The sequence below is a fragment of the Lampetra fluviatilis genome, chromosome 20 (assembly GCF_964198595.1).
Source record: "Lampetra fluviatilis chromosome 20, kcLamFluv1.1, whole genome shotgun sequence".
NCBI classification, from domain to species: Eukaryota; Metazoa; Chordata; class Hyperoartia; order Petromyzontiformes; family Petromyzontidae; genus Lampetra; species Lampetra fluviatilis.
The window spans coordinates 6477413-6502902 of record NC_136294.1 but is presented as its reverse complement, the minus strand read 5'-3'; the positions used below and the strand labels follow the sequence as shown (position 1 = coordinate 6502902).

The 25490-nt window shown below is 43.1% G+C and overlaps 3 protein-coding genes across 3 annotated transcripts; 2 read left to right on the top strand and 1 right to left on the bottom strand.

The window, feature by feature from the left end:
- On the top strand, positions 1 to 7421 carry LOC144937751 (lysosomal thioesterase PPT2-like). The gene is made up of 8 exons (XM_078865193.1): positions 1 to 159; positions 739 to 892; positions 3647 to 3742; positions 3866 to 3970; positions 5488 to 5571; positions 6229 to 6313; positions 6769 to 6823; positions 7278 to 7421. Exons 1-8 carry the CDS (start codon positions 1 to 3, stop codon positions 7419 to 7421), a joined length of 882 nt encoding a protein of 293 aa, XP_078721319.1.
- Positions 7422 to 11103: 3682 nt separating this feature from the next.
- LOC144937906 (zinc finger and BTB domain-containing protein 43-like) lies at positions 11104 to 20101 on the top strand. Its single transcript, XM_078865501.1, has 6 exons — positions 11104 to 11402; positions 12507 to 12728; positions 14463 to 14793; positions 15663 to 15898; positions 16008 to 16214; positions 16354 to 20101. Exons 2-6 carry the CDS (start codon positions 12546 to 12548, stop codon positions 16804 to 16806), a joined length of 1410 nt encoding a protein of 469 aa, XP_078721627.1. The 5' UTR covers positions 11104 to 11402; positions 12507 to 12545; the 3' UTR covers positions 16807 to 20101.
- Positions 20102 to 20129: 28 nt separating this feature from the next.
- On the bottom strand, positions 20130 to 24643 carry MRPS14 (mitochondrial ribosomal protein S14). The gene is made up of 3 exons (XM_078865502.1): positions 24445 to 24643; positions 22026 to 22193; positions 20130 to 20945 (listed from the first exon to the last, which is right to left on the bottom strand). The coding sequence occupies exons 1-3, from the start codon at positions 24514 to 24516 to the stop codon at positions 20763 to 20765; spliced, it is 423 nt and encodes a 140-aa protein (XP_078721628.1). The 5' UTR covers positions 24517 to 24643; the 3' UTR covers positions 20130 to 20762.
- Between the last annotated feature and the right edge of the window lie 847 nt (positions 24644 to 25490).

Genomic DNA, 25490 nt, shown 5'->3' with positions numbered 1-25490 from the left:
ATGGCCATGTTTTTTAACTGCAAATTTACCCGGAGTCTCATTTTGTTTGCCCTTAGTGCCTTTGTTATTTCCACTGCTGCTTACAAACCAATCGTTAATGTGCATGGCTTGCTTGGAAAGCCAAGTGATTTCAGAGTTTTGAAAAGGAACATTGTGAAGGTATGTACGGTAACGAAATTCGGTTTTACTGTATGCGGCCTCACAGACAACTAGCTTAAGTACTGTAATAGTTAAATATAAATTTCAATAACACAGAAACGTTAATATCACTTAGACACCTTCTTGGTTCTTTCGGTAAAGTCACGTAGAAGGGAAATAATAAAATAATAAAAATAAAACATAATAAAATACAATTCTCACGACGTTTCGGCCACAACGCAAGCAGCCGTCCTCAGGTGAAGAACAGGTCTGTCGGAAAGACAGCGTCTGTCTTTCCGACAGACCTGTTCTTCACCTGAGGACAGCGTCTGATTATCAAAACCATTTACATTTATATTATCCAAGAACAGAATCCAGTTGATCAGAGTAACAGCAATCGAGAGTGAAGGTGTGTGTAAGGGGTGCTTCTCTGTATGATTTCAGGTTTATGCTGCATCATGGTGGAAAAACATTCTCCAAATTTAGCATGAACCCTTACGCCACGCAAGAGTTCATACTCAACGTCACACATCAAATTCACATATTTGCCTTTGAGTTATCACTTTAACTCCACTATGACTTATACTTGTGTAATTCCAGGCACACCCAAACACAAAGGTGATCTCCATCGATCTCTATAACGGACTCAGTAGCCTGCAGCGCATGTGGACGCAAGTGCACGGTCTTGTGCGCAAGCTGAAGCCCATCATGAAGAGATTCCCTAATGGCATCCATCTCATCTGTTACTCGGAAGGTACCGTGTATGTCCAAGGGAGTCCACACATTCACCTACTTTACCCTCCAAATTACTTGATATAATTGAAAAATATGATATATTATAATGTTAAAACTTTTGCTGGATCGGTGGTGGCGCACGTCTGTAATCCAGTACTTTGGAAGCGAGGGTCGATGGATCGCACAAATCTAAAAAAAAAACCTCAATTCCCGTGGGTATCGAGGTGCCATACTCTTGACTTGCCAGGAGAAGGCAGAACAGCAAAAATGTGGTCTCCACCTGTTGAAGTGTAAAATGTTTTATTTTATTGTCTAACACTGACTCAACATTGTTTTAGATCCTATCCATCCAGTGCGATATGCAAAGTACAACATATTCCTGCCCCTTCTCAACAGTCAGATATACAATCCATATGTCTGTTATGGGAGACAGTGTTTACCCGTCATGCGTTTTGGGTTTTCTCCAGGTGCTTCGGTTTCCTTCCACGTGTAAACGCTCATTAATTGGCCGACAACATCGTGATATACCCAGGACCACAGAACTTGGGAAATTGTTGTTCCCGGCTCACCACCTGGCAGCCTTCCTGCTCGCCTGTGGTTCCGCGCGCTTCTGAGTAGTTCTCTCTCTTTTCGAGATGTGGGCAAATTCTGTGCGCATTTACGAGTTACAAAATTATTACAATATGTACAGAACAGTATATTTTTCCTGGGACTACATTGCTGGCCGTAGAGGGTATTACCGCAACATACATTGTTGTACTATGCATCAGTGCTCTCGCTTCTTTGTGCCCTACCGCCTTCAGCAATCTTCACTGATCAGTGTGGGGAAGTATGTTCAAAAAATGTCCATGATCCGCCCGATGTGGAGGGCGAAATGACACGTTGAACATTAATTAATGGATTGAACAGCGAATGACGGCTGGTTAGTCGAGAAATGTAGGTTCTGAGAATAATGATGAAATTCCTCAGAATTTGAAAGATTGAAAAAATGAATAAATACAGAGTGCTTCATAAAAATGTTAACACTTACATGGGACTATCGTTTTTAATGAAAAAATAACGGGTAATAATACACTGTAACATGATAACAAATGTATGTTTATAGTTTCAAAAATTCAAAGAGTCTCCATTTGTTCACCATCATTGTCAACGCGTGCCTGGAATCTTCTGCAGGTGGTCTCCAGAGCCCGGAGGCATATTTCTCGTGATGTTGTTGCAAATTCTCTAAAGTGTTAACTTTTTTTTAAGCACCCTCTATTGCAAAGAACAGAGCAAATGTGTCAACTTTTTAACAAAATATTGTAGCGATAAAAAGGGCGCACATTTTGGGATGAGCGGTGACACACGAGGGCTCGATGAACCTTGCGTGTTTACTGGTGAGAGTGAGCACAAGAGATGGAACAGGAGGCTGAGAAGTGATGGTAGGGGCAGAATGCAGTCGTGGAGTGGTTTTATTGACAAGAACGATGTGTGCCAGGTTACAAGAAATATGGGATGGAAAAATATGGGGATTCAAGACTGTCAACCCCTTCGATTGGAGATAACACGTCATGATAATGGCCTGTATATGTGATTTTAGTAGATGTTCGTTAATCATATTTATAAAGCATGCTTTGATACACTACCAATTTACAAAACAACAATCTTTTTTTTAATGGAACCATGCATTGTTTGAAAGGCAAGTAAACGCACTGTAAATTGAATCCAAATTAAATTGTATATGGTACGATAAGACTTGAATAGCATTGTATTTAGATTTTTAATTCGACTTTGCAGTTAAAATTAAATTATTATCTTCGAATCTCCTTGTGTCTGCATTTAACAAGTCTGCCAATTGTATGACAGGGGCCTTCCCAGCTGTCGCCAGTGTAAATGAGACTAATCCCAAGGGGTTTAATAGCTTCAATAATGGTGTGACTTTTAATTAAAGCCTTTAAATAGCCTCTCCACTGGCTGTCTTGTGCTAAAGCAGCACATGTACGAACTTGAGACCGGAAATGGAAAGGTCCTGCCATTCAATTGCCTGCTCTGGGCACTGCTGGCAGAATGACCTCCACAGGCAAGAGCTCCAGAGAACCCTTCTCGAGCAGTGGTTCTTTACCTCCACTGCAGCCTGTGTCATGTTAATACATACAAAGGTTTGATGAAACAAAGTAGTTGTACCTACGTGCCCGTGCTAAATTAGTGTTTTCGATTATTTACCTTCTAAAAAAATCTGGCCATGTCTCAAGTTGCATGTATTTGGTATAGCCCTGTGAGCCATGCGGCTCTTGAGTAGGGTGCAACCGCAACAAACAAAATATGAACAGAGAACATCTTAAAGCGACGACGCACAACAGAAACATCCTGAATAAACTAGCAGATCTTCCAGAAAAAAAAGAAACACCGTATTACAACGCTGTGTGCAAAAATCACACCCCCAGAAAGGGCATCTCGCATCCCCAAGGGTTTGCGTGCACCCCAGGTTAAGAACCACTGCTCTAGAGGGTGTTTGGTCTACTGCTCCACACTGGCTCAACACGTTGGGAGATCTGGGATCACCCACACGCGACCGGCAGATCGACTCACCGCGGTGAACCCATATACTCGTACAGTGCTGGATGGACAAAGGTGGTGGGCAGGTTTGGGTGGGATTAAGAAATTCGCCCCTGCTGGGAGAACGAACCGGTGGCCGCTGGATTGCAGGTCTTCGTGTTCCAGCCCATGAACACCACTCCAACAGCATCATAGAGACTGCAACCAATGCACGTGTTGTCATCGTCTCTTCCACCAGGTGGCCTGCTCTGCCGTGCAGCATTGTGTTTATTGCCGAATCACAATGTGGACGCCTTCATTTCGTTAGCTTCACCACAGATGGGCGAATACGGAAGTACGGTGCCATTTCAAAATTCACAATCATATATATATTTTACTTCTGATTGAAATGTGTTTGTGTGACAGTTCCAATTTAAACGCCAGTCTAACTTACTTTTTGATGCAATGTTTTGTGTAGATTCAACTGTTGTCAGAAGTATAGTGGCTATACAAAAGTCACATGTCTACACACTCTGCTACACCACACCCGGCCAAAGTCTGTCGATATGCAACTACTGGAATGGTATGTGCCTGCAAGAATGTAGGTTTGCGCAGTAAAAGTAGTTTGGCCTTAAGGTTAAGAATATATCAAGTATGGTAATTTATTACAGGGGTGGAGCAGTGGCACAGTGGTTAGTGCACTGTGATTTGAACCTGGCCACCGAACATCACTGGCAAGTGATGTCAAAACCAGTCCAAGCTTCTGCTCTTTTGAACTCTAACTGGCCAGTGTGGTAAATTATGGTCAAATAGCTATGCAGACCCACACGGTATCGGGATGCTATTATCCAGCAGTGGATTGACAAAAGGGATCCACGTACTAATGGGCCGTCCATAAATGACGTCACGCACCTAGGGGGGTCAGACATTTGTGATGATGTGTGACGGGGGGGGGGGGGGTGAGAAATGTGACGTCACATCAAAATGCGCAACTTAAAATAAATATAGACAACACGTTCTACTTAATTAAATAGAATTTTTAATAAATGTTTTTTTCCTACAACATCAGAGTGCAGCGCCAAATTAAATACGCACTACAATGACAATAGTTTGAAGCGATTTGAAGCATGTTTTATTTTGGGGGGGGGGGGCAGAGCTTTGTGACGTCATATTTGAGGGGGGGGTTTGACTTCTTGTGACGCCGTGTGACGAAGGGGGAGGGGTCCAAAATGGTCCAAAATTGCGTGACGTCATTTATGGACGGCCCCTAAATTTGTGCAGCAGTGTGACGCAGTGGTAACACTTGTGCCTCACAACAAGAAAGGTCTGGGGTCGATTTCCGACTGGGGCTCCCTTGTGTGTGGAGTTAGTATGTTCTCCTTCTGTTTTGCGTTGGGGTTCTCTGTGTTGACCGGTTTACTCCGTTTGCAAAAAAAAAACATACTTTCAAACGTTACTGCTATTGGCCAAACTTCCCAATACCAAAAAAAATACCTGAAATTTCCACATTTCAGGATTATACATCGCAAAATTCCACCATGCTTCTTGTCAGAAACCTGCTAAAAAGGTGTTGATACTCAGGCGTCCCTGATTATATAAGTGTAATTCAAAACACATTTTTGCAGAGTGAGCTGGTAGAAACGTTGGGTTGCTCGGTCAATGGCCAGGGTCAACGGCGGCGTGGTGTATTCCGCAAATATGGCCGACTGTGAGGGCGGGCACATGCCAGCGTGAGTAGGTTAAATGTTGAGTTTTATAAGGGCACCACAAGGTGACCAGCTCCTCCCCACCTAGCCCCACCCCTCCCACCCCCACCCAGCCCCACCCTCCCCACCCAGCCCCTCCCCACCCTCCCCACCCTCCCCTCCCCACCCAGCCCTCCCCACCCAGCCCCTCCCTCCCCACCCAGCCCCTCTCTGCACGACGGACACAATAATCCCCTGTGGGCTGGTGTAACCAGGAGGTTCCTACCAGTAATATTACAGTACAGTCATATAATGTAGTTTCTATTTTTAATAGTAGGTTGTAAAAATGAATTATCATTGTAAAAGTTTAAAATGTTTTACTAAATTGTCTAACACTAATTCAACATTGTTTCAGATCCTATGCATCAAGAGCTATATGCAAAGTACAACACATTCCTGCCTCTTCTCAACAGTCAGATATACAACCCAAATGCCAATGGTATGCATGCTCTTAAAAATATTATAACGCCGGAAAAAATTATGAAACAGTGCCTCAGGCCAAATATTATATTACTCGCCTTTTGCCCATCCAAGGACCGGGTGTATTTCAGTAAATCTGAAACTTGCAAGCGAAAAGCAGACCGCGACGTGATACTCATTGCATCAATGCGTGTGCAATTTGTAATGCCCCGGTGACACAGACCTATTGCATTTAAAGGTTCTAATCCCTTGTTCATCACGACGTCCTTTTTACTTCGATGTCTCAACAGCGTGACGGAGATCGCGTGACGTGAGGGTTCTGCCTTTGTGGTGAGGGTTGTAAGTTGACGCCGAGGAGGGGGGAGGAGGCGCCTCGCCCCCCCCCCCCCCATGTGGAGTGACGTCAGCCGCTAATTATTATTAATTGAGGGGGGGTGTCCATTTGGAAGACGTCACCTTATAATGATTATTAATGAGGGGGGTTGTTCGATGTGGAGTGACGTCACCTGCTCATGATTATTAATGAGGGGGGTGCGGCATGTGGAGTGACGTGACGCGCGTTACACACAAATATATTTTCTTGGCTCATTATAGTAGTAATACGTCAATCAGCCAAATTAAACACAGTACTAATTTTCCACTGACATTTATTTCTCAAAACTCTGAATCTTTTCAGTTTGGAAAAGGAATTTTCTACGCATCAACAACCTGGTGCTCATTGGAGGTCCCGCTGATGAAGAGGTGACACCTTGGCAGTCTAGGTGAGGACAGTATTGTCAAATATTGGTAACAAAGCTTAAAGCTTATTTTTTGCACAAATAAGGATATTTGTCCACTGCAATGCTCACGGACGACTCGAAGACTTCTCTTTCAACATAATCAGTAAATGATTAACGTGTATCACCGTTATCATTGTGATGCATACCACCAAATATGCAACTTCACATAACATCACTTTCATCGAACCTTCTGATAAACACTGTTGGCTACGTATAGTGCGAAAAAAAGTTCAAGATACATACTTGATCACTTTCACACTAACTCTCCCCTTTGTACAGCTGGCCACACGGCCGCTTGAATATCACACTCTCCTTCCCACAAGTTCTGCATAGTTTATGTATGAATATGGAAGCCATAAATCATTTTGTAGATTTATATTGTAGTTTAGTGTAGAATTAATTGCCAATTTTACTTGTTTTATATTTTACATTCACAGCTTATTTGAGACCTATGACAAGAATATGAACATCTTGACAATGACGAATCAGGAGGTATGCCATTTTTATACTTGACAATACATTACATCTTTATATAAAGCAAAGTAAGAACAATATCATAAATTACTACATAAATAAACCAACACACTGAATTTGGTTTTGAATTTCATTAGGCTAATTTACAGCTTTGGGAATGCCAAAATGTCGGTATGACTGTCATGCAACAAACTCTAATTGGCAGAGCGAGTGAAACGTGTGTGGTGGACCAGTTCACTTAATGGCATTTCAGAAGTAGCTTTGTGGCATCCATTCCCTTTGCTCGGTCTGTTAAGCAACAGGGTAGCACTGCTGAATCGATGCCTCAACATATGAAATGACGTTGATATGCAGCTGGGGGTCTGAATGGTAAGCTGCTAGTAGATTCTAACAGAATATATTCGCTCCCTTGCCCTTAACTCTAAAGTTTCATTGTTACTGTCATTACATTTGTGCTGTGCGTACCCTACAGGTCTACACGAAGGATACCTTTGGCTTACGCTCACTGAGTGAAACTGGCAAGCTCTCAAAGTGCATTGTTTCAGGCATAACACACTTAAACTTCCTCAAAAGCTATTATGTATTTCAAAAGTGTATTATAAGGTGGCTCAAATAGGCATGCTTAACTACTCTTGGTGCTTGAGTCACTTGATCAAACCTCTTTATTGGTACCACCTAGGCCAGCAAATGCTTCCAATTATTCTATTCAAGTATTTTATCTCTATATCACAAATGATAGCAAGGCTACCCTGGTAGCTTTTTATGAGAAAACTATCATCAAAGAGAGTGCAGTGCGGAGTATGTTTAATCGAAAATATAAATTTGGGAGGGAAAAAATGATATGCAACATCGACGGAATGTAGACAAAACTAAAGGACAACCTGCCTCATAAAATTGATCTCCTTCAAAGTAGTCTCCTCTTGATCGAACACAGTGATTCCAGCAGTCATGCCATTTGTCGAGGCATCTCCGGTCCTTTTATTTCATGAAGACTTTCAGGTGCCGAGTTGCATTTTGGATTACGGTTGGCAAATCCTGAAATGTCTTTCCTTTTGGGTGCGTTTCAATCTAGGGGACAGAAAAGTAAGTCATTTAGTTCCAAATCTGGTGAATATGGTGGGCAAGGAACCAGCGAAATGTTTTCCTTCGCCAGAAATCCTTGTATGGACAGTGCTGAATGTGACGGTGCGTTAACGTGATGCAAGATCCGCACACCTAACTCCCATTTGTCATGCCGTTTCCGCCGATCTGCATCCCATGGGCGTTTCAGAACGGCCAAATGAAACAAACGATTCACTGTCTGACCTTGTGGAACGAACACACCTTCACCGTCAAACAATACAATCGATATCGTCTTCACATTCGAGCGCACCTCTCTTGCTCTCTTTGGTCGAGGTGACGACGATTGTCCACCAATAAACAATACCAAGTCTCATCACCTGGTTCCTCACCCACCAAATTCACAAGATTTGGCACTAAATGACTAGTTTTGTCTAAGTAAAAGTAGTCCCAGTACTTTTTGATCAACCCTCGCACCCGAGGCTTCCTGCTCACAGGGGATGCTCCCATCATTTGCCACCACAGGTGGGACCGACCGATACCTTTGACTCACTCGGTACCAATTTCATATTTCTCCTGTACGCTTTTACCGAATGCAACACAAAATATAACACAGTATTTACATGTTGATTTTTTCAAATATAGATTATTATTACATGACTGTATTGTAGTCATTAATTTGATTGCTTTTTTCTATCTCTTTTATTCCAATGATGAGTGCTTTGCTTTTACATCAAACGATGTCATACAACAAAGTGTATGACTTTTTGTGAAATAATTTTTTAAAATGCTAAACTCGTGGAACAAGGATGAGAAGATTACAGCTCATTTTGCCAGATTTTTTTGTTTTGCTTGCAAGAATAATAATAAAGTTGATTCTATTAAGCACACATTGCTGTTTTTTCAAAAGTGTGTTTCTTAACATGTACAGTAATGTTGTTTCAGAAATCATGGTACAGTAATTTAAAGTAGAACAAAAAACATAATCACGTCCAATTGTCTGTTGAACAGTTTGCTATTTACGCCATTATATTGGGGTATATGAGGTGTCGCGAAAGCTCTTTAATTTAATATGCTATATTTCAGTTTTACCGATGGTACACCAAGGGTACACCATGGGGAGGTAGGGCGGTCGACTCAAAGATATAAGGTATGGACGAAGAGAAAGGAACAGGGAAGGAAAGGGATGCTGGGACAGAAGTCCCAAAGACCCCAAAGAGTGCATGGCTCAAGATGAGCAGCAGGAATAAAGAAAGAACGCTGGGTAGGGAGGGGACATGGGGGAGAATCAATGACCGGGCCAAGATGAATGAGAGACGGTGATGTTGAGAGGGTGGTGGTGAGTGAGGAGAAAAGAGATGGAGAGAGAAGGAGCCAGCAAAAGTTAGCTGCATGGTTTAGAGTCTTTTTCATAGGGGGCAGCGGGGAGAAGAGTGTGGGGGTGGTTGCAATAAGTCACGTTATATACGGGAGGCTTGATCTGATTTTCATAAATGTATGATATCCGACTGATCCTCCTGTTTAAGTTTGTGCAACAACAACACAAGCAGGAGACTTTTAACATCAACGCCGTTGTCCTGGCTTCCTGTACTGTCCAATATTTCACCATCCGTTAGCGACCGCGATGAACTGCACCGATCAGAAATCAAACCTCCACAACATTCCATATCTACGGCCAAGGTCTGGAAAGTCATTTAGGAAATATACACGAACTGTGTGACGTGAATTTCAGCATCGAGACGCCGTGGATTAATTTGTGGGATTAAAGCAAATGTACTCGACAATTAAACACTTGATCAGTAAATCCGATCACTATCCACTGCCAGGCTTTAATATTCCACTGAAAGAATGGGCAAGAATGTCCAAATGATGGGTCACTTTGTTGAGCTATCATCTGTGGCCAGGTCACTTTTGAAAAATAAGTTAATACCTCAGTGGACTTTGCCTTGTAGGATGGGGGTGGTTTCATACTCGTAGGTTTTGTCGGTAAAGTCACGTAATAATTTTTTTTATTAATAAAATACTAATAAATGTAATAACTACATTAAATCACGAAGCTTCTGAAACGTCGTGATTTAATTTAGTTATTTTCATGTATTATTATTTTATTATTATAAAAAAAAATTACCTACGTGACTTTACCGAAAAACCTAAGAGTTATGAATCCTTGTAGTCACGAAAGCTTCAAATCTAGAAGGGGGTGGTTTCGTTTTATTTGTATGTGTTTGGGTGCTTTTTTTTTACCTTTCTTGTACTTTGCACGACTATCATGTTTTTGTACTTACCCGCCCCAACTGGACATCTGTGTAAATAAGCTTTATAGCTCATAGGATTCCTCCAGGAAATAAATATTCTGATTCTGATACCACAGATGTGGACACCCAATGCTAGCGTTGCCAACCCTACCAGATTGGACGGGAGTCTACCGGAATTGGAATCGATCTCCCGTTGACTATTGAAAGCAATCTGGGAGATCTTAATAGGATTCAAAAATAAATAACACAAATTCTCGGAAAAGCTTCATTGAGAGTTGGCAACCCTATCTCATCTACAAGGAGAAATACTTCTGTGTGCGACTGTGGATGTGAACGCCAAATTATGGACCATATAATTTCGTACTGCCCTCAAATATACATTTGAAGACGGTGGATCTGCAATTCAGCCAACCCTCAAAGCAATTGGACGTCTCAGAATCAGAACATGTATTTATACTGGAGGAATCCGATGAGCTATAAGACTCTTTCTCACATATGTCCAGTAGGGACGGGTCAGTGTCCAGTAAATCGGTTCAAAGTAAATCACCAAATGTTGTTTTTCATTGACCCTACTCAATCCTTCATTGAAAGCATTAGGAAAATCGTGTATATGTATGCTTTGTTCTGCATTAATTAAATGTGGGCGCGCCATATAATCCTATTACGAGAGTTTTAGTGTTGGACCAGATTTTTTTATTTCTTTCTTTCTTCGGGGAACTTTATTTAACGCCGGGGCAGCAACAAAATAAATAAAGTTTTGCCCTGCGTCTTATAATCCGGTACGAGAACGATTATGGCCAAGGCCCGTGACGTCACCAATGTTTACATTCCCCCGCGCCGGGGGTGGGCGGGGGGGGGAGGCTTTTACACAAAACCCTACTGCACATAAGCGCCCGGCGTCTCCCCCTCCCCGCCCCGCCCCGCCCGCCTCGTGCGCCGATTGGCCTCGCGCCCCCCACCCACCCCTCCCTCAGCGCGAAACAAATGTGCATGCGACAACGCGATTGGGCGCAGTGGCGATCCGCGGGGGGAGGGGAGGGGGTGCGGTGCCCTATCCGAACTGGGGAATTGCAAGCGGCTGTTGCTAGGCGGCGAACGGCGGTGCTGGTTGCGGCCTAAGATAGAGCGGCAGGGGCAGTGGGGATAGTCGACATGAGTTTAACGCCGCGGTGAAATGTTACGTGGGTCTTAGTGGCGATAACAACGCGTGATGTTTGAGGCGGTTGTTGTTGTTGTTCGCGCGCTTTAACAGATTGACGAAAAATCCTGGCGTGGCTATTGAAGTGAGTGGACGCGCGGTTTCTAAAATTGCCCCGTGCCGAAAATACAGCGGCGGTGCCGACGATTGTGCCAGGTGGTGGCCTCTTGTCTCTTGTAGCGCAAACGACCCCCTCTCGAGTCGAGCAGTTGTGCCTATAGCAAGTGGTGTAACAAGCGCGACGTTGACGTCGCGCCCTGTGCGTTTACGTGATGCTGTTTGCTCCGTCCGTGTTGTGATTCGCGATTTTCCCCACACGCGCTCCCCTTATTGTGTCATTGCCCCCCCCCCGTGCCATTTCAGTGCAGAGCGCCCAAGGTTCCATTATTCGCGCCTTTTGGGCAGAGTTAATTGGCCCATTTAGCGTAATTAGCGTGCGATTACTTCGGCTAACGGTGTTTATTTTGCTGAGCTCGAGTGTTTCGCACGTGCCGAGTCGTTTAAACGATGTTATCCGCTTGCGAACTGGTTTCGTTTCCACCTAAATGACGTGTTAATTAAACGGAGCTTACTGCCTCGTGTTTGCAGCTGGGCCGCTACTGCAGTGATTGACCTCAATTGGTAAACAAAATGATGAGGCAATGAGACACACGCATTGCAGTACACAACACGTGTGTGGAACACTGCGGAAGCCATCGCTCTGTGCTGGTTAGATCACTCCATTCGGTACAGTCACAAAGTGCACGAATTGATAATCGTAACTCACAGTGGGGACGTGCATTTAATTATTAGAGGGTGATGACACTTAATAGACACGGCTGTCAACCTGCGCCTAATTAAAATACTTCCAGAAATACCATCACAGCAAACATTAACAGGCCTGCAGCTGGCTAATTCGCATTTTGATTACCTGCAGATTATTGCAAATAAATGCAGTTGGTATTCCTTTTTATTTAACACACACAATGTGTACATTATTTTTATCACCAAATGCAGCAGCAAGTACCCTTACTGTATTGTTTAACACATAGGTATGTAAACAAATATATAATCTTAGTTATATGCCATTTAAGCCACGAATAAATACCTCTTTCCACTTAGCTGACGCCTATAATTACATTGTTTCCCACGGTGCTTGGGGGAGGGGGGGGGTTGCGTTGCGTTCCACTTCTCAATTCTGTTGCCGCAGGGAAGCGCCTATGACCGGGGCTTGCTGGATGGTGCCACGATGGCCCCCGACAGCAGAACGATCCTCGTCGACTTTCCGCACTTCAGCGAGGCCGTGCTGCATCGCCTCAACCAGCAGCGGCTCGAGGGCCAGCTGTGCGACCTCACCGTGGGCGTTCAGGGTCGCACATTCCGTGCTCACCGTGCCGTGCTCGCCGCCAGCTCGCCCTACTTCTGTGACCAGGTGGAGTGGACATTTGCATCGCGTCGGGGTAGATTTGAGCCTCGCGAACAAGTGGTTGGTGAATCTAGATCTGAGATGGGGTAAGGGGGGTGGGATTGGGATGACCCCTCCTCCCTTAAGACCTCAAAATTGGTATTTAATTATTTACCATGGAAGAGTCTTTTTCTTATGTTAGGGCCAAATTTTAAAAATAGAGATTTTGGGACCACCGTCCTCCCTAATTTGGGAAGTTTCTAGATCTGCCTCTGGAACAAATCACCTGGAATACACCTGTCCGAGATTAGAATCTTAAGCTGGATTGAGCCGGAATAGTGAATGAATAGGCAGCCAATATGCATAATATAATTGCTATAGACTGCTCCTCTGCTACATTGTCAGTGGTTGGAGGTACAGCAAAATCCATTATCACAAACTTGCTTTGACCAGCATGATGAAGTAGGGTTAATGACCTGTTTAGCATGAGGAAGACTTCATCCAGCCATATATTGATGAAAGCGTTGAACATATCCCCAGTGTTTCATCCTGAGCTATGAACTTCACACCCTGATAGCTCCACCTGTGTCAAAGAATAATATTTCCATCGATCCTGTGTTCAACCACCATATTGTAGGAAAAACATATCTCTTTCACCTTTCGTCACATTGTTCAACTTTGAAATTCCCATTGTATATTTTCTCAATTTTACATAACCAAGGCCAATTCAAGAAATGTCCCTGCTCTTATTTGCTATACGAGCATTAGCGCTAAGTTGATTGCTGCTTTGCATAATACGTCTTTTGGCTTGTGTTCAGCAATCAAAACGTACATTTAGAATTTCTTATCCAATGAAGTAAACTGGAAGTACACCAGAATTTGCGAGTGGCTGTGATGACCCATGACGTATGTATGTACGTTGAACTTCTTTCGCACCTTACGTTGCCAACCATGATAATCAGAGGTGCGGGGGATGGACAACAAACTAAACAAAAAGCAGTTCGAAAGAAATTAGTTTGACATTTTAATCAGCAATGGGCCAAATCTCTGAAATCAAGCAGAGTTTAGCCTGGGTAGTGCTTGGATGGGCCACCACCTTGCAGAACCGGTGTTCTAGGCTGCAGGGCTACATCATTGGCAGCAGAGGTCAATGTAGCAAAATCCATGGTTGTACGGTACAGTCAAACTCCACTTATATGGGACCTGATTGTCCGTGAATTTATTTATCCAGGGTCGGAAAAACTCGGTTTCTCACTTCCAAATATCTGATGAGTGTGGTCATCCAAATTTCTCAGGTCCAGACAATGGTGAAACGGAATTATACGGAGAATTCTTCCAAATATCCTGATGATTGCGACCTCGTTCTGTGAAGTAATCTTCGTCACAACGCCCTCGAGGGTCCCCACTCCCTTGCCTGCCAGCCACACCCCATGTTCTGATATTTTGTCACGTGTCACAAGTAGGTGGGGATCTTCCAAATATCCGGCGTGTAAGGACCACGGGTAAACGGATTTTTTTGGCAAATTCTTCTCATCATTCGGGGTTATCCATGGTCACGCCCACCCAGATAAATTAGTGAATCCTGGATATTTAGAACCGGGGGTACCCATGCCCCCATTCACCGCAGAGAGAGTTCTATGCTTCCACATGTATAGTGAAGTATGTCAAATAACCCCCACATACTGAATAGGGTTGGGGAATCTTCATCCAGCAGAGTATTGACAAAGGACCGTACATGTGTGGTGACACTTTTTTTGTCAGGTGCTGCTAAAAAGTTGCAGTCGCATCGTACTGCCAGATGTCATGAGTGCACGGGCCTTTGAAGGGGTGCTGACATCCTGTTATACAGGCCGCCTGAGCCTCCACCCAGACGACATGGTGGCCTGCCTCACCATCGCCAGCTTTCTGCAGATGTGGCACCTGGTCGACAGATGCACGGAGCTACTGAACATGGCGCGTGCGACGCCTCGACCTGCCTCTACCTCCTCTTCTTCAAACCGGCGCAAGGGACAGCGCAGTAGTGTGGAGCAGTCTCCCAGTAGTAGCAACTTTATTGGTGCACCCGAGAATCCAGAAGTGCATTCTGCAGCCGGTAAGCAATTACAGTTTACACTCAACGATACTGTCCTTGAATATTTTCCCCGTCACAATTGTGCTGTTGGCATCGCATCATGATACGTAGTATCCATTGGAATGTCACAGAGCAGTGCAACCCTTCATGTAAAGAACGACCCACTTAAGTGGATACCACAGTTATATCTCTAAGATCCTTTCAAGTGATGTCTGTTCTACATAATAGGGGTAGCACTTCCCTGTCTACTGTGACACTGGGAATGTGGGTTTTTTGTATAGTCATTGGTGGTGGGGCTGAGACCATCAACTCTCTACACTTGACAACCTGGTTTTAATTACAGACAGCTGTTTTGTTTCGATCCCAGGATCTTGATAGTGCTGGCTCAGTGCTGACCTCTGAACCACATGGCCACCTCCACTCGGCATACTTGCTTGGTTTGCTCAGTTCACCCATTGAAGTCTGGCCACTCTTTACATTCACACCTTGTTGCGACACCACAGATGGGATGCAATAACATGTTGACTTGTCTTCTGAGTCATAAGGTAACATTTTATTTCGCTATTTTTGTATGTTTCTGAGGTGTCGTATTACCGTTAGACCTGCACATTTGTGTTTGAACATGACTCCTGAACAATGTAATAAAATATGCAACCCTGGTGTCGGCCACTGTAGTCTTGTGTAAATATTAATTTGGCATGAGGAAGTGTAAAAGGTGTCTGTATACCTTCTAAGTGCCTATGTTTAAGCATAGTTTAAAGTTGTAAAGTAGGCTACATTAAATTTGTGTGGTATTTTTTTAAATGTTATAAAGACATAAAGTAGATAGAAAAGTTATAACAGTTACTCTTATTTTAGATGCATCATTATATGTCCCTTTGGCTTTACAGTGGGGAATGGGGAACAAGAAACGAACTATGCCAATGAGGAGAATGAGAGTAAGGAGTGTGAAATGTCTCTGAACAATGAGGCAGAAAATATTTCCAGCAACTCCTCTGTGGGACAAGAGAGCACTGAGTATCCATTCCAGGAGGAGCTGGAGGAGGTCCGTACAGATTTCGGTGAAGTGCAAGGAAGGCCTCCACACATCCCAACCAGTATTATTCCACAGCGACAGTGGGTGCAGGTAACTCTAATATTTCATTGCATCATTAGGAGACTTTTATTTCCTCACCACCTTGTGAATCTTTGACATCTTATACATTTCATTGACGCAACATTGTGGATAATTTCAGGTGAAGACAGAAAAAATCGAACACAAATTGGGCAGCCCGTATGTTAATGATGCAAATCTCCATGACGAGAACTGCTTTTCTGAAGATGGTGTAGTTGAACACCTTCTACGCTCTTCTGAAGTGGGGGATCCATTCACAGAGCCGGCACCGGGCTCCCACGAAGAATTTGATGAACAGCTCGAGAGGGCCTCATATCATGGTCACTTGGTAGGCAAAACACAGTTCACGAGCAAAGTGCACATATTCATAAAATCTACATCCGATATTTTACATCCAAAATGTATTCATAAATTAACATTCTAGCTCCAAAGAGCTATTGTATGCGTGATATGCCTTATTCTTGCAGAAGGACTACTACGGTGTCAGTTCCCACATATATGACACAGAGGTCCGAATGAAAGCGCATGGAGAGAGCCAGTCGACGGTGACAGAAGGTGCACTGGCCGCCGACAGCTACCAGCAGGGCGGAGGCGAAGCAGAGGCAAGGCCCGAGCAAGCTGGATCGGCTTACAAGCTCTACCAGTGCCAGTGCGGTAAGCGCTTCACGCACAAGAGCCAGCGCGACCGCCACATGAGCATGCACCTGGGGCTGCGGCCATACTCCTGCAGCATCTGCGGTAAGAGCTTCAAGATGAAGCACCACCTAAGTGGGCACATGAAGACCCACACGGGGTATCGGCCCTTCAGCTGCCTGTGTTGTGGCAAGAAATTCATGTGGAGAGACAGCTTCACTCGCCACTCCACAATATGTGGCCAGGACAGCCAGGCTCAGGCGAACACACCACTTGATGGACCTTGAGTTTTGTATATTGCCATGTTTTTGTTTGTGTCGATATGTATTTTGTGTGAGTGAAGGACGTTATATTTAAATGGTGCACAATCATTGTTGTGGAGCCTGCTGAGCCAGTGTGACATGCCACGGATTTGTCAGGCAGGGAATTTCTGAAATTTTATTTAGGAATACGAATGATTTTCCTTTTGATTTAAATGTGAATCCATAAATATGACCTTCCATTCAAAATCTTTCTGAAAATTGCAACCATGTTTGTGATTTCTAGAAAGATTTAGTTATTTAAAAAATTATTTTGTCTCCAATGTGTTCTGTTTGTAATATATGTTCGTTGTACATTAAAAAAAAAACCACGTTCTACACTAGCCAGCGATGCTATATCATGGCGCACATGTAAATTAGTATTCATACTTATTTTTTGAGATGTGCCAATTAAACATGTGAACGAGTTTCTTAGACTGGCAGTCCCAGATGTTTGTTTGAGGCGCAACATCACCAGCAGTTGTTTGTTAGTCATGTCATTTAGCTGTATGGATAGAAGGGTATTCATTACTGTGTTACAAAGCCTGGATCACGTAACCATCCAATTTTACTTTTTGATGGCGTTATAAAACTACAGTATGCTGCTATGTTTCTCGTATTTTGAAGAATGCTGCACTACAATATAAACAATATTTCACATTGACCAGAATTGGTACGAATATAAATAATAAAACTGATTACAATAACAAATATTTTATTCTGTTACTAATGGACATTTCCTTCAAATTTAAAGGCAGTATTGTCACATGTATCTGTAAATAAATGTACATATCCTGCATACATGTCCAGTATATATAACGGTGGTTGTGAACTGGTTTTTAATATTCTAGACTTAAAAAATTACCCCAATGCATCAGCATAAATGATGTACTGTATGCAAAATGTATATTATTGAGGTTGCCCAATGATAGCACTATACGATATACTGAAGTCGGTTTGGTGTTTGCTTTATATAACCCGTTCTGATTTACCACATGTATACAGAAATGTAGGCACTGTATACAAATACAGTACAGTGCATGTTTTGACACTTTTGGGTTTGCAAGTTTGGTTAAATGTGGGATGTAATCGGAAAATAATTCAACTGTCCTAAATGGACTGTACTATTTAGCGGTACAGAATATTTGTGGAGTACTATTTAACGCTACAGTACATTTATGTACGGTACATGGGTTAATAATTTAGTCTTATCCAGACGAGCAGAAGCCCTCTCCATCATGCCATGTATGTTGTGTTTTTACTATAATTCACTACACTGGTCAGTGTGGGTTGGTGAAGAGGTGGCAGTGGGTAGGACCATTCAGATATTGCTGTACTTGCCACGTTTGTTAGCTATGGCTGGGAATCAATCTCAGGTTGCTCCGTTCATGGGCCAGTGCACCACTGCTCTCACAAAACAGAAGCCGCCATTTGCCACGAAGTGGTGATGGCATTACGACGGTGCAGGTGCCAGGCTAGGTGCGCTTTGAGGCCACATGAAGTGTGGAAGGCTCTATTTAAAGCTCTCGTGACTGCAGGGATTAATCTTCTTGGTTATTTCGGTAAAGTCACGTAGAAGGGAAATTAAAAAATAAAAAAACAAGATGTGGAAGGCTCGTTAGCAGGTCATGGGGAAGACCCAGGTGTTGAGTTAAGATGACTTTAGATACCACCTGTGCTCCCCGACGTACAAGTCTGCTGTTTTAACCACCCGGCTCTCTGCTCGTCATGAACATCGTTCGTCTGCCCTCCGCTGATGGAGGAGGGCGACTGCCTCTCCAACTGCCCAGTAGCATCCTTCACGAGCCTCCTCCAAAGAGGCAAGGTTTGACACCGCTAGTACCAGTCGTCAAGTCCGGGTAAAATCACCTCCATGCTGTAACGCATCTTGCCCATCTCCTCCAGCTTGTGCTGCTGCGCCCATTTGGCGCCCTCTATCTGGCCAAACAGACGCTGGGCTGGGCATGACAATTTACACATAGGCAACAACAGCAGTCGGACTAAAGGCAAATATGCTCACAAAAATTACAAGTGGCATATAGATAATCTGTATCCTGGTTAAGTGGGACCTTATTATGATAAGAAATTACAAACTAGCAGCGGTATTGTCCTGTTTGTGCTGCAAAGTGCAATTAAGATGGTATAAAATGTATAGTGATTGGAAATTGCTTTAGATAATAAGGTGGAGTATTTTTTAAAGCACTATTTAAACCACAGCAAGATAAAAAAAAGTAGACAAAGCAATACAGTAAAGTTGCTTTATGATTCGTTTTTAAAATCACGAGTTTGTTCACGTTTTCTTTAGGCCAAATTAAATGTTAAGTGTATTTATATTATAGTTATATATGTATTGTGTTGGTATACTTTAAAATGTGAACTTTTTTTGTGAAATGTTTAGCATGTATTTTTTCATGTTGCAAACCTAACATGGCCTTGTTAATTTGAAATTGAAGTGCATTACTGTCAAAAGGGCTGTTTACATGACACAAACACTGATTTATAAGCTTGTTAGAAATGAATATGGGATGTTCATTCCATTCTCAAGCTAAAGTAGTCAGTAGCAATCAAGTTAATATTGATTTATGATAATTAATAAGCATTGATATCCTGCACTAGTGAAAATTATTTAGTTCCTTGGGCCTGCAAAAGCTCATACCGCTCAGAAATACGCAATTCAGTTTATTCAGTTACCAATTCGGTATGAATTCGAATAATTAGCTGTTTCTGCTGCATTTTAATCTAAGACCTTGATAGTTTTCAATAATGTAGCTCAGTCAAATATTACTGCCCTTTGGTGATGCTAGAAATCCAGTGTCTTGTTAAATTTTCAATTAATTGTGGTAGTCTTATAAGAACACTTAGTATGTGGCCAGGAATTCTGCTTTATACCATGTTATAATTACCTGACTACAGATTCACAATTCTTAACACCTTTACAGAAAGGTCAATTGCACTTTCATGCTTTGAATGTGGAGAATGGAGCATTTGCAGAAACCCAACCAAGTTGGACATTTGGACATTGTTTTTTTCTAATTTGCAAATTCTATCGTGTAAGTTATGCATATTGTTGCTGTTGTCTATTTGAACACTTTACATCAGATTTTGTTTTAAGTTCTCAATCCCTGGAATACCAACTACTTTTCAGTCCTAGATTTGGACAATAACATTGCTGCTTATCAAGCAGATTATACACATTCCAAACACCATTTCTTGTCGTATTAGTGAAACTTTATGATGTGGTGCTTCGTTGAATGTGTTTTTAGTTCTTATTGTGTTACATTTCTACGGTGTTAAAATACAGGAGAGTCAAAATACTGTAATGTTTTATTTATTTAGCAAAGAATGTCCTTCCCATAAATTCACAAGTGATCTAACAATAAAGTTTACAAAAACCCTCATTTGCATTGTCTTGTATATGTATCATACATCTTTATTTGTACCGTCACACTCATTTTTTCACAATGGCATTACATTCCAAATGAAATATTTGTTTTTATATCTCAGTCAACTAAGGATGATCTCCAGTCTTCTATTACATAATTTTACATGAAGATATTCTGACACTTAGATATTAAAATGTAACAATGCAGACAATTGCACGTGAGATTGTTTAACATTTAAACGTCCTTCTTTAACGAGCATCTTAAGTAAAATTTTGATTTAAAGCTTTCGTGACTGCAGGGATTCATATTCTTGGTTCTTTCGGTAAAGTCACGTAGAAGGGACATACAATTTCTTTTAAAATTATAATACATGACTTTACCGAAAGAACCAAGAATATCTTAAGTCAAGTTAACATTCCCCCGTAGTGTCCAAAGGTTCTAGAGATTGGGTGATGCCTTATTGAAAAGGTGCACAATGTACAAACAAAAGTTTGACAAACCTCAAATTGCAAGACTGCAAAAACCCATAGTAATGATTACATCCGTTATATCCTCTGCTGGTCACCAAATGGCTCGCTGGATGCCTGCCATTTGGCCGTGATCCGCGAGGTCTCGGAATACGATGCGGCTCAAACGCCACCTTCGCTTCACTCCCCGTGGACGCGATGTCATCACACAGCGGTTATGGATGCGCACAGGGCAGCTGTCACGTGGCAACGCTGCTATTTCTTTGCTGGCTTCTTCCTACGCATTCAAGAGGTGAAACAAAAGGAGGCAATGACACATTGCACATTGAAAAGGTCAAAATACTGGTAAAGTACGTTACAAATGTTATCTTCTTGATTCTTTCGGTAAAGTCACGTAGAAGGGAAATAATACAATAATAAAAATAAAACAAACTCTCACGTTTCGGCCACAACACAAGCAGCCGTCCTCGGGTGAAGAAACAGCGTCCATTGGGACGCTGTCTTTCTGACAGCTCTGTTTCTTCACCTGAGGACGGCTGCTTGTGTTGTGGCCGAAAAATCGTGAGAATTTTTATTTTATTATATTTTTTATTATTTCCCTTCTACGCGACTTTACCGAAAGAACCAAGAAGATAAATCCCTGCAGTCATGAAAGCTTTAAATACAAATGTTAATATAAGTATCATGTATAATTGAAGTATTGCTTTCACAAATATAATATGCACACAAACGATGCATTCACGCAAGCACCTGATGCTCCGTTTTGAAGTTTTAAAATGAAACATGTTTGAATTGTATTGTTTTTAATTGGATAATTTTATTTCTTCATTAAAAGCTTATCATTTTACATCTGGAAGACTTCATTGAAAACTACATTTCGTGTGAATTTTCTCTCGTCGTTAAGCAGATGGCCTTGCTGGGGGTTCGGTTCGATGCGGACTTTCACCTGTTTGGGATTGTGGGATCGAGATAAGGCGACATAGAGCTGGCCGTGCGAGAAGACCGCCGTCTGCAGATCGATTCAAACGTAATCAAACGTCTGTCCCTGCGCCTCCGTCGTTCATGCAGGGGGGCGCGTAGGTTTGCAGCGCCCCCTGCATGAAAATTACGGAAAGTTCAGCGTTTATCACAGATAAAGTTGTGCGCTTATATAAGAGTATTGCTGTACTTAAACCAACATCTCCCTTGAAGATAAACGCAAAGTTTTAATGGGCTACCGTCACATTTTAATCGCAGCACTTGGAAGTATTAAGGGTTAAGATTACTTGCAACTGAATATCCATAACTGGGTAATTTATAAGTAGGCTCGCACAACAAAATTCTGTGAGCGATGCACCATGGAGCTTTGGGGCTGCACCTGTAACTCTTTGGGCAAGATGGTATTCTTGCGGAGGGCATTGATGCGTAGCCTCTCGTCTGCGTACTCTGCTGCCATCTTCCTCCTCTTGACGTCCCTCAGCATCCTCCAGTCCACGTAGTGACTTCTCCTCTGTTCCAACATCACTCCTGGCTTCGACAGCACCGTCTGCAAGTAAAACGAAGGGTAGTAGAGTACTCTCATCATCAGTAATGATCACGCGTGGCCGAGTGCTTTAGCATTAGTACTGTCAAACTAATCGATGTAAGATGGGGCAATAGAGTATGCATATGTGCAGATACGGTTTTTTTTGCGGCTAAGCCATAGTCCCCACATCGCTCGTATCGATGCAATTAAGAGGGGCGGCAACCCACTACTCTGCAGAGTAACATTGCTATAAACGCTTGTTACATTATAAACAGCGCATTGAAAACGCGTACTATTTATATACTGTTTACAAAGTATGTTCACAAATCTACACTGAGAAACACGATGATTGACAGAGAGGTGTACATTATATTCTCGATAGTGTATTTAAATAGAAGTACTGCAGGTAAGTAGTTTTCAGTTTTAAAGGCATAGTTTAACAAGACAACACTTGCCACCAGCCTTCAAACCCATTGGTGAAAGAGAGCAAAGTTTTTGTTTACATTATAATAATTAAAATGTTTATACAAGAGCCGGGGGCTGATGGGATCCCGGGGTCCCGCCATAAGGTTCATTTAACGATCCACAATAGCTTAACGGGCTTACGTTTCGATCATATAATTTAATCGATCTTTTTTGTCTCGTTTGTACCATCGTCTCTGTCTTGTATTTGCCGTCTATTGTCTGTAGATCTGTTGCACATCTACTGTATATTCGGTGAGTACGTAACTGTTGCGTTTGATCTGCTCGTTTGCACTCTCCGGTTCGAACCTTCTGGTTGCTTTCCCACCTGATGACGGACGCTTGTGTTGCGCCCGAAACGTCGCGATTTATTTTATTTTATACCTACGTCACTTTACCGAAAGAACCAAAGAATGTGGATTCCTGCAGTCACCAAAGCTTCAAATCAAGATTCTGGTTGTGTCTCGTACATTTCATTATTTATCTTAGCGAACAGTAATGCGATTAGAAAATTCTCGCCCGATGTGACGCTTGTATCGTGAGATTACGCGTCTAGAGTGTATTAGCTGTACTCTAAATACATCTCACGTCATTGCTCGGCTTGGTCGAGACTGAAGACGGAACCAAAGGAGAACACGGTCGAGTACGTCTACCGTGGAGATGGAGTGATGACATTGGCTAATGTACAGGATGCATGATGGACTGTGACATGAAAGGACTACTGTATTAACTGCATCGATGACTGCTTGGGGAGGCTTTCATCCTGCAGTGGACAGATCAAGGTTGATGATGACAGTACTGCACATTACCGAGTGAGCTGGTAGACCACTCTTATAAGTCAATATATTTGAAGATAATCACGGCTCGGTGAGAACAACCACCAGCCCACACCGACCACTGCGGCAAAGTATGGTCAAACGTCCCCCACGATGACCGCAATTATCAGTGTCCTACCTTATAGCGGACCAATTCTGATATTATTGTTCACCCCGTGCCCTATACTCTTAGGTTTTTTCGGTAGAGTCACGTAGGTAAAAATAAATAATAAAAATAATAGAAATAAAATAATAAATCACGTTTCGGAGGGAACACAAGTCTCCGTCATCAGGTGGGACCGTCACAGCTAAATTTACTGTATCAAGTGAAGCAAAATTCCAAGAGACAAGCTCTTAAATACAAGTTCCCCTTATAAATCTCAACGTTCATCCTACAAAGTCCCATCACAAAAGAGGAACACAAATAGGCATTTGTGTGTGCCCGTATTGAAACGGCTGTAACGCCGTATGGACATGCAAACTCAATTTCCCTGTACAAGAATACGGGATAAACCGTATGGGTTGACATGTGTGTGACCTAGGTAAAAAATGTAAATTAATATAAAAATAAAAATCACGACGTTTCGGAGGCAACACAAGCTTCCGTCTTCAGGTGGAACCGTCACAGCACGATAGCTGTATCACTTGATACAGCTATCGTGCTGTGACGGTTCACTTGATACAACAATCGTGCTGTGACGGTTCCAGCTTGTGTTGCCTCCGAAACGTCGTGATTTTATTTTTTATATTTTACTTTTATTAATTTTAATTTTTTACCTACGTGACTTTACCGAAAAAACCTAAGAATATGAATCCTTGCAGTCACGAAAGCTTAAAATCTAGAATGTGTGTGACCGTCACGGCGCGGGAGAGGCCTTCATCCAGCAGTGGAATTCGCAAAAGGAATGTGAATGTATTAGTTTACTTGAAATGTGCACTGCAGACTGCAGTGGCTGTAATAGCGTGGGCCCGCTCCTCGGGCGAAGTCGTTTTACCTCATTGATCGCCGGCGATTTCAGCGACTGCAGCAGGAGACCGCGTCCCAGCGACACCACGGATTTCCACATCGTCGACGCTGTAATTGTAACAATTGCGATCGTAACAATTCGTGTGATTACTGCCGCTGTTTCGTTTCTCTTGTTTTTTAAAAGCTGTATCGGACCAGGCCTCGCGCAAGGTCGCGGCGTGACCCCACCCCCCTCCACCGCCTGTGACCTACGGGTGCCGAGGCTGCTGCTCGGCTGCTGCCAAAACGCGTTTCGTTTATTGTACCCAACACGTGCGTCTTGGAACGCGGGGTAGGGGGCGGGGGGCACCATCCAATATCGAAGAACACATTGTCCTGCGGAGGGAGCTGGTAGGAACGTTGGGTTGCTCGGTCAATGGCCAGGGTCAACGGCGGCGTGGTGTATTCCGCAAATATGCCCGACTGTGAGGGCGGGCACAAGCCGGCGTGAGTAGGTTAAACGTTGAGTTTTATAAGGGCACCACAGGGTGACCAGCCCCTCTCCACCTAGCCCCACCCCCCACCCAGCCCCACCCTCCCCACCCAGCCCCACCCTCCCCACCCAGCCCCCCTCCCCACCTCCCCACCCAGCCCCTCCCTGCACGACGGACGGACACAATAATCCCCTGTGGGCTGGTGTAACCAGGAGGTTCCTACCAGTACAAGTTACTACCCCCAATCCCCTTCTCTCGCCTCCCGATTGGCGCCCCCTCGTGGCTCTAGCTGGTCGGTTTCACTTATTTGGCATTAACCACTTTTAAAATCCTTTATATTAAGTTCGCTTGCTTGCTTGCGCGCTTACGACCGTGCAAATCTTTCGGTCGTTTTTTATTTAAATCCTTTATATTAAGTTCGCTTGCTTGCTTGCGCGCTTACGACCGTGCAAATCTTTCGGTCGTTTTTTATTTAAATCCTTTATATTAAGTTTGCTTGCTTGCTTGCGCGCTTACGACCGTGCAAATCTTTCGGTCGTTTTTTAACCCACTTCCCGTGATCCAATCGAGCTGACATTTTCCACACAGACTCGTTGTGCGT